Raw genomic sequence first — 14,101 nt, forward strand, 5'->3', positions numbered from 1 at the left:
TACCGTCCATACTTTCCATTGATCTGCTGCGGAGGAACCAGATCATTCGTAGAGTCACTATTTAGGAGGCGATGAGGAGAACTATAAGGGATGTCCTGATCGACACACTTGAGAATTTGGGTAAAACGGCATTTAAGAAGTTTAAGAACAAGTTAAATGACCTGGAAGAACACAAAAGTATCCCCAGAGGTCGGTTGGAGTTTGTGGACCCTGAAGACCTGGCTGATCTCATTATTCGCTACTACACAGATACCAATTGGATTCATGTGACCTTAAAGGTACTAGAAGCCATAAATGAGAATGGGGAGGCGATGAAACTAAGGAACGCCTTTAAGACAGGTAAGAACCAGAAAATCTGGTTATAATACGAGCAGCAGTCCCGGTATTACTATCAGAAGACATAGAGAAAATACTAGAACTGGAGGGCGGTAGACCTGAATCTGTCACTTATCAGGAGCCGAATAACACACAGTACAAGAAATGTAGATGTTATCTGCAGTCCCTATGATAACTCTGCTTGTGTGGCCTATGACCCTTCACTCAGCACCCCATCAAGGATGGAGCAGTGACTTAGGCTACGTTCACATTTGCGGTCGGCGCCGCAGCGTCGGGCGCCGCAGCGTCGCCGCATGCGTCATGCGCCCCTATATTTAACATGGGGGCGCATGGACATGCGTCGCACTTGCGTTTTGCGCCGCATGCGTCCCTGCGGCGCCCGCGTCCGGGCGCAGAGAACGCAGCAAGTTGCATTTTTGCTGCGTCCAAAATCAATGAAAAAAAGGACGCATGCGGCGCAAAACGCAGCGTTGTGCATGCGTTTTGCTGCGTTTTTGTTTGCGTTGTGCGTTGCGGCGCCGACGCTGCGGCGCACAACGCAAATGTGAACGTAGCCTTACATGGACTAAGTAGGGTTCAAATGGAGCAGATGTTTACTCAACACAAAGCAACTAGCAAAGGGGTCACAGGTCTTCAAGAATTGTGTGTTATTGTCAGCTACACAGTATTGAGGTACAGAACTGGTGGGTTATACAGCAGAGAAAAGATTCGGAGCTTGGTGGGTATATGTCAGAGCTGAGGCACAGAGCTTGGTGGTTACATAGGACTGCAGGTGGCATCTACTATATTATCTGTACTCAGAGAGTTATCACTGTGTTATCTGTGGTGTTACATAGGACTGCAGGTGGCATCTACTACATTATCTGTACTCAGAGAGTTATCACTGTGTTATCGGTGGTGTTACATAGGACTGCAGGTGGCATCTACTATATTATCTGTACTCAGAGAGTTATCACTGTGTTATCTGTGGTGTTACATAGGACTGCAGGTGGCATCTACTATATTATCTGTACTCAGAGAGTTATCACTGTGTTATCGGTGGTGTTACATAGGACTGCAGGTGACATCTACTACATTATCTGTACTCAGAGAGTTATCCCTGTGTTATCTGTGGTGTTACATAGGACTGCAGGTGACATCTACTACATTATCTGTACTCAGAGAGTTATCCCTGTGTTATCTGTGGTGTTACATAGGACTGCAGGTGGCATCTACTATATTATCTGTACTCAGAGAGTTATCACTGTGTTATCTGTGGTGTTACATAGGACTGCAGGTGACATCTACTACATTATCTGTACTCAGAGAGTTATCACTGTGTTATCTGTGGTGTTACATAGGACTGCAGGTGGCATCTACTATATTATCTGTACTCAGAGAGTTATCACTGTGTTATCGGTGGTGTTACATAGGACTGCAGGTGGCATCTACTATATTATCTGTACTCAGAGTGATCACTGTGTTATCTGTGGGGTTACATAGGACTGCAGGTGGCATCTACTATATTATCTGTACTCAGAGAGTTATCACTGTGTTATCGGTGGTGTTACATAGGACTGCAGGTGGCATCTACTATATTATCTGTACTCAGAGAGTTATCACTGTGTTATCGGTGGTGTTACATAGGACTGCAGGTGACATCTACTACATTATCTGTACTCAGAGATATCACTGTGTTATCTGTAGTGTTACATAGGACTGCAGGTGACATTTACTACATTACCTGTACTCAGAGAGTGATCACTGTGTTATCTGTGGTGTTACATAGGACTGCAGGTGACACCTAGTATATTATCTGTACTCAGAGAGTGATCACTGTGTTATCTGTGGTGTTACATAGGACTGCAGGTGACATCTTCTACATTATATATACTCAGAGTTATCACTGTGTTATCTGTGGTGTTACATAGGACTGCAGGTGACATCTTCTACATTATATATACTCAGAGATATCACTGTTATCTGTGGTGTTACATAGGACTGCAGGTGACATCTACTACATTATCTGTACTCAGAGAGTTATCACTGTGTTATCTGTGGTGTTACATAGGACTGCAGGGTACATCTACTACATTATCTGTACTCAGAGAGATATCACTGTGTTATCTGTGGTGTTACATAGGACTGCAGGTGACATCTACTACATTATCTGTACTCAGAGAGTTATCACTGTGTTATCTGTGGTGTTACACAGGACTGAGTGTGGAGGACAGGTGCGCACAATCAGTCACACCCTGCTGGGAGCAGCACCTGTATTGTGAGCTCCAGGACTTCCAGCAGGAGGCCCAGAGTCTGCCTCTCTTCTCCCCAGGGAGAGGCAGGCTTCCTGGGAGGCCGACATGGCTTCCCAGGCTTCTGTTCCCCGGTCTGTGCCGGCGGGGGACAGAGAGCAGCAACAGCAACTGGCCCAAGAGGGACTGAGGAGGTCAGGACGGGTGAAGAAAACCTTACCCACCTACTCCAACCCTGAGACGGCTCATCGTCCGCCCAGAGAGGGAGACAGGGGCGCCCCAGGCCCCAGGAAGGAGAGCCCAGGAACATCCTGGGGGGAGAGGAGCTCCGGCGAGTCCACGAGTACCTTCTCCTCCCGAGTGGTCGCCATGCTACGTGAGTATGAGGACGCCGGCAAAGCACTGACCGAGCTGAAGGAGAAGCTGCGGGAGGCTCGGATCCTGAATACCCGAGCCTCTAGCAAGGAGAAACCTGTGACCTCCCAGAGGTTAAGAGCCCTCAGAGATGAGGTGGCCCGGTTAGTGCTCCTCCGGGAGGGGATTGAGAAAAGCGCAGGTCCCTTCCTGGAGAGGTTTAAGAACCAGCGGCGGTTCTCAGAAATGAAGGGGTTAAATACCTCAGGAGAACCGCCAGCCGGCGTCCTAAGCGACGAGGAGGAGGAGGACGCCGATGTGGTCGTGACTGGAGTCCTACAAGCTGGAACCAGCCGGGAGAGTGAGCTGCAGAGCCGACAACAGGGAAGCGGCCTCCCGGCACGGCAGAGGACTCCGACAGCACAGGCTGGAGTGTCAGCGGAGGAAGAGGAGGAGGGCGGTCTGCTACAGGAGATCAGACAGCTGGAGTCTCCAGTGAACCTGGACCGCTTCTCCTTCGGTGAGGACGAGCCAGCAGAGGAAACCAAGAAGAGGAAGAAGAAGACGACGGAGACCGCACGGGAGGTGGTGAGTTACAAATATGTACCGATGGATGATGTTACACCTACCACCTCCTGTGTAAACCCCACCAAACCTAAACGCACGGGCTCTGCAGTGGGTCCGGGGCATAGGCAAGGTGGGGAGAGGAGGAGGACGTCCGGCGGTGCTGCCGTCTGTGCGGGGAACAGTGCAGGGGGCGAGGCTGTGGAGGTACTCACGGCGCCGGACATAGGGGACCCCGAGGAGTTTCCCTCCCTGCCCTCTGCGGCTAAGCCGGTTATCACCGGGGCTGAGGGGGGTGAGGTGGGTGTCCACGCCGTTGCGAAAGGGGGACGGTGTGGGCAGACTCCATCCCTGCTCACTACGGCTGAGCCGGCCGACGCCGGGGCTGTGGGGGGCAGGTCCGAGGAACATGGTGCGGCGAAAGGAGGGCGCACTGTTGTGACAGGGGCGCAGTGCGCCTTAAAGGAGAACAGGCACGCAGCTGTGACAGGAGAGCAGCGTGTCCAAAAAGGACAGAAAAAGGATAAATCATCTGCAGGGAACAAGAGGCGCCCTGCTGTGACAGGGGGACAGAGTGCTCCAGCGCCCCAGCATGACACCAGGACTGCGAAGTCTGTGGGTGCGGGGCAGGCGGCGCCCCCCAACGAGCAGCGGGCCCAAAATAATAAAGTGCAAACTGCTGCAGTGGGGGGGCAAGGCGCTCCAAGGACACAACAGAGAGTCAGCACCAATCAAGGGAAATCGAGTGTGGTGCTGCACCCCTCCCCCGGTCCGGCAGGTGTGAGTGCAGAAAAGCTAGCAGACACAAGTGAGGAAGGAATGGATGTGACTGTGGCAGGTGCAGAGAACACTGGGACAAATGGTGGTGAGAATACTGGAAAAAAAGTGACGGGAAGTGGTGGCAGTGGTAAGAAGAATGAAAGCAGCTGTGCAGGAAATGATGGGAGTAGTAGTGGAGTGAATGATGGGAGTAGTAGTGGAGTGAATGATGGGAGTAGTGGTGGAGTGAATGGTGGGAATAGTGGTGGAATGAATGATGGGAGCAGTGGTGGAGTAAATGATGGGAGTAGTGATGTTGCAAATGATGGGAGTAGTGGAGGAGTGAATGAGGAGAGCATTACTGGTGTTGGTGGAGGGGAAGCAGGTAGTGGTCCCGCTGCCCCCCCAGCGGTGGCGGGGGCTTCAGCCCCAAGCTATTCAGCAGCTGTCACTGCTGGGGGTAGTAGTGCGCCCTTGTCTGGTGACCCTGAGGATGGTGACTTGCAACAGCGCTTCCTGGACGCCCTGAGGAGAGGGGAGAGTTCCATCAATGTAGAGGGGAGGGAGGTTGATCTGTCTTTCTGGATAGAGAGACACGGTCTTTCCGCCTTCCGAGATAGAGGGGCAGAGACTGTCTGGTCTCTGCCGACACCGGGGCAGAGGAGCAACCGTAGGAACGTGGCCCGTCTCCAGTGGGTAAGCAAGGATGCCTGTCCTGATCGGTCAAAGGTTGCTGAGCTCCTGCTGGGGATGGGCTTCGTGGCATATGACATCTTCGCCTTGATCCATCCCTATGGGACCTCCTACTTCGATGTCAGCTTCGTGAGACCGGAGGGCCTTGAGCTTTTCTGGTCTCGCCATGAGCTGGCTCGGGGTCGCCCCGAATGGCAGGGTTTCCTCGCTGTGGCAATATCTCGCCAGAACTCAGTCAGGAAGGTGACCGTTTTGACCAGTAACGAGTCACTTTCCTGTGTCGACATCTCCACCTGGGTTGGACGATACGGCGACATCGTCGGTATTCCCGAGAAGACCCTCGATGAGCATGGTATCTGGTCAGGAGCCTGGACCTTCATGGTGAAATTGAAGGTTTCAGGAAACACCGTTACCCATATCCCTTCCTCAACATTTTTGGGGAGGGACAGGATCTTGATTTTCTACCGGGGGCAGCCTAAGGTCTGTCACAGGTGCGGCAGCCCCACACACTTCAGTGCGCAGTGTACCACCCAGAAATGCGCACTGTGTGGGGACCTCGGCCATCTTGCTGCTACCTGTGGCAGGATTAGGTGTAACCTGTGTGGTGACCTCGGTCACCCGTTCAGTCGCTGTCCGCGTTCCTTTGCCAATGCGGTCCTGAAAGCGGCGAGTGCGGGACAGGCGAAAGCCGGGACTAATCTCGCCGGTGAAGGGACCAGCAGAGGCGGAGGAGGCAGGGAACCGGTGAGGAGCAGGCTGCCGCCATCCAATATCAGGCGGCAGGAGCAGCGCCATGGGAAAAGGGGGCAGGGAGTAATGACCCTAAACTCTGACCCGGGTGCTCCACTTGCAGCTGAGGATCCTAAAGACAGCGAATTGAGCGAGGAAGTCAAGAGACTTGAAAGAGAGGAGCAAAAGGACGCCATGTCTGCCCAGGAACCTTCATCCGGTGACAGTCTGGATGAGGGAGAGGGGGAGTGGTCACAGCAAAAGAAAAAGGGTAACAGGAAAACAACTAAGGATAAGAGGGGGTCCGGGCCTCGAGCCTCCTCCTCGGAGTGCGACCCCTCTGACTCCGTGGCCCTGATCCAGGTGCCATTGGAAGGTCCAGCCGCCCCCCCTCTGGTGGATCTCTCTAACCGGTTCCGGGCCCTCCAGGACTCCCCTCCAGAGGGGGGCGATGGGGACCCGGGGCCGGAGGTTGCGGACGGGGTTGTTGGGGCTCAGGAGGTCGCTGGGTCTTCTTCTCAGGGGGCAAATACAAAGCCTTCTGGGGGGGGGACTACCTCGGGACCACCAGACAAGGGCCAGAGTGTATGTAAGGAGAGAATGGATGAGTCAGTTTGTCTTAAGCGCACTAAAAACTCATCATTGTCAGAGGAAGAGGGTGAAACTGTTGGGGGTGGGAAGAAAAAGGCTATCTAATTCAATCAATCATGATGGCGGCACCCACCCCGTTGACGCTGGCAACCATTAATGTTGCCAGCATAAAGTCAGAAGCGGCAAGGTACACGGCCTTTCATTTTCTCGGCCAACTTGACGCCGACATTTTGTTTTTGCAGGAGACCAGGTTGACCGACCTATCAACCATGCATAAAGCAAGGCGGGAGTGGAGGCACGGGCCCTCCTACTGGTCTCTCGCGGCCGAGCCGTATAGCGGGGTGGCGGTCCTTTTTAAGACCGCAGCGGTTGAATGCAGACGATTGATCGAGTTAGAAATGGGGAGATGCTTGATCCTAGATGTCTCCATGGGGGGACAGGAGCTTCGGCTCATTAACATCTACAGTCCCCAGTCCAAGTGGGACCGCAAGTGTCTCTTCATGAAGATCAAACCTTACTTATTTTCGAGTCGGCAGGTGGTCTTTGGAGGGGATTTCAACAATGTCACGAGACCCTGTGATAGAGGAGGTTCCGTAGACCGGCTGGCTTACGATTGCGTCGCGCTAAATAGGATAGTAAGTGAGGCACGCCTGGTGGATGTCCACATCCGGCACAACACAGGCCACGCGGGGTTCACCTATTTTAGAGGTAGTCAGTGCAGGTCTAGGATAGACAGGTTTTATTTGAAGGAGGAGGCCGTTTCCTCGCCGTTGTCGGTTGTGGAGGTGGAATTCTCCGATCACTGTTTGATTATGTTTTCTCTGAGCGTTACAGAGACTCCTCGGATGGGAAGAGGTTATTGGAAGCTGAATTCGTCACTCCTTGAGGAAGAAGCTGTAAGACGGTCCTTTGAGGAATTTCTTCAGAGCCAGGTACCGCTGCTGGGCCTAAGTAACACTAAGTCGGAGTGGTGGGAGATGTTCAAACATCGGGTGGCGAGATTCTTCCGGCAACTCTCGAACCTCAGAAGCCTGAACAGGGATCGCCTGTATCAGAGCCTGAGGAGGAAACTCGAGCAACTTGTCTCGACTGGGGGTAGCCGCGAGGCGATCTCCAGTGTGAAATCCTTGCTAAAGAGGTGTCAGTACGATAGGCACGCATCTTTGGTTTTTGAGAGGGACTACGGGAAGTACTACTCGCCCGACCCCTACAGAAGCTGCAAGATGTCAGTGAATAGTAAGATAGTGACGGGGCTGATGGACAGTACGGGATCCCTGAGAAGGTCCAGATCAGGGATCTTGGAGGTCGTCAGTTCATACTACTCGCACCTCTTGGGAAGGAAGGAACTGGATCGTGACAGGATGTCGGCTTTCCTGGCTGAAGCTGTTCCTGAGCCAGGGGCTGACCTCTCGCTGGGCGGTTTGGCAGAAGCGATCAAAGAAGAGGAAGTGAGACTGGCGATCGATGGGCTCCGGCCCAAAAAATCGCCAGGTCCGGATGGCTTAACATCCGAGTTCTTTAAGACCTTTAGGGACTCCTTGGTCCCCCTCTTGACTCAGGTGTTTAATGAGTGTCTCTCCTCGGGCACTCTGCCGAGATCATTAAGGAGGTCGGCTCTGATCATTTTGTCAAAGGGTAAGGATCCATCACGCATTGAGAATTGGCGTCCCATATCACTTCTCAATGTGGACAGGAAGGTTTTGGCTAAGATACTCTTCAACAGGCTGGTGAAATTTGCGCCGCGGCTCCTTTCGGAGGCCCAGCACTGTTGCGTTCCTGGCCGTAGCACTTTCAGTGCTGTTCTGGGTGTCCGAGAGGCCGTGGAGCAAGGCAGGGCGGGCCTTTGGAAGGGGTTCTTGCTGACCCTGGATCAGGCAAAAGCCTTTGATCGGGTTGACCACGAGTACCTCTGGTCCACTCTTTTGAGGTATGGTCTGCCTGGAGGGTTTGTGGACTGGCTTAAGACCTTGTACGCAGGGGCTGAGACTTTCCCTCTGGTAAACGGGTGGATTGGACAACCTTTCGGGGTAGAGTCCGGTGTCCGCCAGGGCTGCCCTCTTAGCCCTTTGCTTTACGCGTTTGCGATCGATCCCTTCCTCAGAAGGGTCGATTGTGGGCCGTTGGCGGGGGTGGGGATGGGCGGGGTGGTGCCGGAGGCTATCCTGAGGGTAGTGGCCTACGCGGATGACGTCACGGTCTTTGTTTCTTCGCAAGAGGAGGCGATGGTGGTGATGTCAGAAGTGGAGAGCTACTCGGAGGCATCCGGGTCCAAGGTCAACCAGGACAAGTGTGAGAGTCTCTGGCTGGGAGGCGGGGATCCCGCGTTTGATCTTCCGGACACCCTCCCCGAACCCCAAGAACATGCCAAAGTCCTAGGCATCGAATTTGGCCAGGGTGATTACCCCACGAAAAACTGGGAAGGCAGAATCAAAGGTGTCGCCCAAAGAGTGGACCAATGGAAGGGTTGGTCTTTGACCCTGAGGGAAAGGGTTGACCTGTGCAAAGCTTTCCTGCTCCCCTTGCTAATCTACCTGGGCAGCGTCTGTGTCTTACCAGAGCCTCTCTGGACACGGGTCTACAGTCTGTTCTTCCAGATGTTATGGGGGAATAGACTGAATCTAGTCAAACGGGAGGTCACTTACCGCACGAGGAGACTAGGGGGGTTGAATATGGTAAACCCCGTGGTGTTCCTAGTGAACACCTTTTTGAAAGTTAACGTGGCAAACCTCTGGAAAGAGAGGGCTCCTCCGTGGGTATTCTCCTGCAAGGGATGGTTTCAGCCTTTCTTCCAGGAATGGGAGACAGGGGGAAGATTGAAGGATCTCCGCACACCGCACGGGCATCTCCCGGCTTATGTTACCCCGGTTCTGAAAATGATGCGCCGGTGGGGTCTGGGAATGTGGGAAGTGAGGTCCCTCCCGAGGAAACTCCTCGACATGCGGGTCTTGCTTTCGCATTTTCAGAAACCATTGGTCCTCAAGGACTGCCCAAGTCGGGATCTAGAGGTTGGGTTAAGTTTGCTAAATTCTAGCAGGATCCCCAAGAAGTATTGGGACTTGACTTGGCGCTGCTTCCAAGGTAAGTTGTATGTGAAGGACAATTTGAAGCACAGGAGCTCCGTGGACAGGAATTGTCCCCGTGAGGCTTGCGCTACCATGCTGGAAAGCATGGAGCACTTCCTGCTTCATTGTCCTTTTAATACAGAGGTGTACAACAGGCTGGGCGCTTCCATTGGTTGGCCGCGGCTGGCCACTCTGTCCTATGCCGAGTGGGCCTATGGAGCGTTCAGAGACCTCGGGAGAAGGGACCGAGCCACTTTATTCTTAGTCAGCGCAGTGGTCAGGTACTTCACGTGGAACGCACGAGTTTTAGTTTCGACGCAGCATAAAATCCTCCGTGTAGATGAAGTTTGTAGCAGCATCCTAGGTGCCCTGGTGAAGGTGCGTTCTCTGGAGTGCGAAAGACTGGGTGCCCGGAGGGCGGCCCATCTCTGGAGGGGTTTCTCCTTCGGGGTGCCTTAGTCCGTTAGCGCTCCTATATCCTGGTGGTGGGCTGATATCTTTACACCCTAGATTTTTGTTTTGTATCTCTGTTCCCTGAATAGAAGGTTTGCAGGCATCGAACTTGAGCCTTGGGTGGTGAGTATGTAGGTTGTGAAGTTGGTTTATGTATATATTGTATATAGTGTATTGTATATATTGTATATAGTGTGTATAATAGAGGGTCTTAGTTAGGTTGGGTGGGGGATTGGGGGGTTTCAACAGCGGTGATATGAGACTGATCTGGCCTGGCCCAGGCCCCGCCTGGGGAAAAACTTTGGGGCCTGATCCTAGCTCGGATAATTCCTGAACTTTGTGGCCAGAGCTGGATCAGGGGTGGCGGGATAGTTAGTGTAGGTGTGTGTATATATATATATATATATATATAAAATAAAAAAAAAAAAAAATAAAAAAAAAAAAAAAATTTAATAATAATAATTTTGTATAGTGTATTGTATTTAGGTTTGTTGTAGGGTGTATGTGGCGGTGCAAGCGGGTGGCTGTAAGGTAAGGCAGTGGGACCAGTAGGGTTTTGCTGTGTTTGCGGCGTTGTATAAATCTGTATATAATGTGTTTATAGTGTATATATTGTTTATATTGTATATAGGACGGTGTGAATGTAGTTGGGGTTGTATATAGTAGTATGAATGAAGCTGGGCCGGGGGTCTTGTATGATTTTATTACTATTTATAATTTTTACAGGGGTATTAATGTAAGTTATGAGTATTTTGTTTGTTGTCTTTTCTTTTTGCTTTCTTTATTTAATTGGAATTTTCTTTCTTGTCCCTGATTAGTAGGTTTCTTTTTTGTCTTTTGTGGCCGTCTGATTGGAGCTTTGTTCTTATGTTTTGTTTTGTTGTGTTCTATTTGTAGTGTATCATAGTTAGTGTCATGTGAAAGTATTTTATTTAATAAAAGACTCACTGTGTTATCTGTGGTGTTACATAGGACTGCAGGTGACATCTTCTACATTATATATACTCAGAGTTATCACTGTGTTATCTGTGGTGTTACATAGGACTGCAGGTGACATCTTCTACATTATATATACTCAGTTATCACTGTGTTATCTGTGGTGTTACATAGGACTGCGGGTGACATCTACTACATTATCTGTACTCAGAGAGTTATCACTGTGTTATCTGTGGTGTTACATAGGACTGCAGGTGACATCTTCTACATTATATATACTCAGAGTTATCACTGTGTTATCTGTGGTGTTACATAGGACTGCAGGTGACATCTACTACATTATCTGTACTCAGAGTTATCACTGTATTATCTGTGGTGTTACATAGGACTGCAGGTGACATCTTCTACATTATCTGTATATAGAGTGATCGCTGTGTTATCAGTGGTGTTACATAGGACTGCAGGTGACATCTACTACATTATATATACTCAGAGTTATCACTGTGTTATCTGTGGTGTTACATAGGACTGCAGGTGACATCTACTACATTATCTGTACTCAGAGATATCACTGTGTTATCTGTGGTGTTACATAGGACTGCCGGTGACATCTACTACATAAGGCTACGTTCACATTTGCGGTGTGCGCCGCAGCGTCGCCGCCGCAACGCACAGCGCAAATGTGAACACATGCACAACGCTGCGTTTTGCGCCGCATGCGTCCTTTTTTTCATTGATTTTGGACGCAGCAAAAATGCAACTTGCTGCGTCCTCCGCGACCCGACGCGGGCGCCGCAGGGACGCATGCGGCGCAAAAAGCAAGTGCACCGCATGTCCATGCGCCCCCATGTTAAATATAGGGGCGCATGATGCATGCGGCGCCGCTGCGGCGCCCGCCGCTGCGGCGGGCGCCGCTAATGTGAACGTAGCCTTATCTGTACTCAGAGAGTTATCACTGTGTTATCTGTGGTGTTACATAGGACTGCCGGTGACATCTACTACATTATCTGTACTCAGAGGTCTCAGTGCTGTACACGGATCGCGGTGCTGGTGAATGTTGCGCTCTGTGGTTGTGCGGGATGTTTGGGTCTGGACTCATTACTTCTGGTCGGTGTCTTTCAGTGAATGGTCGCGCTCCTCAGGAGTCAGCCATGGGGGCGAATCCAGGATCAGTAACAAGAGGTGAGCAGTAAACTGAAGCTTTGTCTTTTTTGGTTTTCTGCATCATTCACCGCTCAGTGATGATAAATCGGTAATTTAATTTTACAGGTTGATATAATGATGTGATCTATGTATAATATAATCTTCACGGATTATCACAGAATATTATTAGAGAAACTGTAACAGTGAATATTGATTATACCGGGCTGTACATTGTATCATTCTTACATTCATTGTGGTCATTTATTTTGGAACATTTTGATACTCTGTAAATGACAATGTGACACTAAAGCTCTCATTATCTGGGCTGATCCCTTTTCTTCTGTGATCTTTTTTTTTCAGGATCAATTAAGGAAACAGCGACATCGAGATGTAAGACTCCTTATAATTTCTTTATCAGTATTATCTCAGTATCTGTGCGCACACCGCGTCCTATAAAACGCTGAAACAATGACCAGAGGCTCTACAATGTCACAACCACTTCTTTCACGGCCTTGCAGCATTTGTTACGTCCATGTTCACACTGAGGTTCTTGCGTTTTTCAAGCAGAAGCTGTTTCTTTGCAGCCTTTTGGTCAGACAGCGCCCAGTTTCCAGAGGTTTCCTTCAGGATACTCATTATAAGGCTGCGTTCACATGATGAGCTTTTGATGTTGCAGATTTTCGGCACAATTTCTGCTCCTCCATTAAGTAAAATATGTTACTTTCATTTTTTTAAAAATATGCTGCGTAAAAACTGACCAAAAGCTCATCGTGGGAACGTAGTGATACGCATTTTTCCAAACGTCGCCAGGAAGAAAAAAAAGCTCCAAAAACTCCTTATAGGAACAGCAAAATCGATTTTCCATAGAATTTAATTAGAAAAGTTTAATTAAATCAAGAAGACAAAAAACGGCACTATTCTGACCGCACACCTTGAGCAGTATTCAGCGGAGACTTGATAGCAGCTTGCTAGTATCGTGGTATACAGGTGCTCCACCCAAGGAAAACAAGTCCTTGGTGCAAACTTCAGAAAGAGGAAAGGGTGGCTCTCTGACTCACGTCAGTATCTTGTATAAACTTTTATTCTTACAGCACTTTATACAACAGAGAACCAGGGATGGTATTCCTTCAGGATGACAGCCGTTTCGCGCTGCACTAGCACTTCAATGGGTACGTGCAGTGCGAAACCGCCGTCGTCCTGATGGAATACCGTTCCCAGCTCCACGTTGTATGAAGTGCTGGACTCATTGAAGCGCTAGTGCAGTGTTAAACGGTTATCATCCTGAAGGAATAGCGTCCCCGACTCCACGTTGTATAAAGTGCTGGACCCATTGAAGCGCTAGTGCAGTGTGAAACGGCCATCATCTTGAAGGAATTCTATCCCCGACTCCACGTTGTATAAAGTGCTGGACCCGTTGAAGCACCACTGCAGAGTGAAACGGGAGTCTTCCTGAAGGAATACTGTCCCCGGCTCCATGTTGCATAAAGTGCTGGACCCATCGAAACGCTAGTGCTGTGCGAAACGGCCGTCTTCCTGAAGGAATACCGTCCTCGGCTCCATGTTGTATAAAGTGCTGGATCCATCGAAACACTAGTGCTATGCGAAACAGCCGTTTTCCTGAAGGAATACCATCCCCAGCTCCATGTTGTATAAAGTACTGGACCCATGGAAGCGCTAGTGCAGTGTGAAACGGCAGGCTTCCTGAAGGAATACCGTCCCCAGCTCCATGTTGCATAAAGTGCTATAAGAATAAAAGTTTATACAAGCTACTGACGTGAGTCAGAGTGCCACCCTTTCCTCTTTCTGATGTTTGCACCACACACTGCATCTAGTCATATTCCGGCTCTTCTTAACGCTCCTTTATTGCTCTCTGACATCCTTCTTTCCTTCTCAGGACTCATGTACGCTCACATCTTCACACTATGACCACCCAGCATTTATAGTCATTATTAACCCTGATCTCTTCCCCCTCCTGTCCCAACGTAGCTTAAGAACTTTACACTAAGACACTCACATTCGGCCTTGGAGGAAGTTCTACGTCAACCCTGGCACATGTGTTTTCTTCAGTGGCACAAAACATCTAAGGAGAAAATGACATCTGTTAGAAAATTTCTATTACCATAAGATTAAGCTTAAGACCAGAGCTGACCAACAAGATTTTCAGGAGCTTGTGGTCCAGCGGCCACATCGTTAGTCACCGACTGCCGACCAGAGCCCCGTGAATCTCCATAATCCAAACCTTCCACTTCT

The 14,101-nt window shown here is 50.2% G+C and overlaps 2 protein-coding genes across 3 annotated transcripts in view; one reads left to right on the forward strand and one right to left on the reverse strand.

Annotated features, from left to right (window-relative positions):
• The window catches only part of LOC143785188 (apoptosis-associated speck-like protein containing a CARD), a 17,491-nt gene continuing 3,390 nt past the window's right edge, over positions 1-14,101 (forward strand). Inside the window, exons 1-3 of the mRNA XM_077273900.1 lie at positions 1-339; positions 11,831-11,890; positions 12,212-12,241. Coding sequence (XP_077130015.1) covers positions 72-339; positions 11,831-11,890; positions 12,212-12,241 — 358 coding nt within the window. The 5' untranslated portion in view covers positions 1-71. The remainder of the gene's footprint in view (positions 340-11,830; positions 11,891-12,211; positions 12,242-14,101) is intronic.
• The window catches only part of LOC143785187 (NACHT, LRR and PYD domains-containing protein 1b allele 3-like), a 22,263-nt gene continuing 21,759 nt past the window's right edge, over positions 13,598-14,101 (reverse strand). The window contains exons 9-10 of one of the 2 annotated variants that reach the window (XM_077273899.1): positions 13,866-13,931; positions 13,599-13,771 (exon numbers count right to left, since the gene is read on the reverse strand). In XM_077273899.1, the coding sequence (XP_077130014.1) occupies positions 13,915-13,931 (17 nt within the window). In that variant the 3' untranslated portion in view covers positions 13,599-13,771; positions 13,866-13,914. Of the gene's footprint in view, positions 13,932-14,101 lie in introns of both variants that reach the window. The other variant, XM_077273898.1, reaches the window with a different exon arrangement.

Source organism: Ranitomeya variabilis, chromosome 7 (assembly GCF_051348905.1).
Source record: "Ranitomeya variabilis isolate aRanVar5 chromosome 7, aRanVar5.hap1, whole genome shotgun sequence".
Classification (NCBI taxonomy): Eukaryota; Metazoa; Chordata; class Amphibia; order Anura; family Dendrobatidae; genus Ranitomeya; species Ranitomeya variabilis.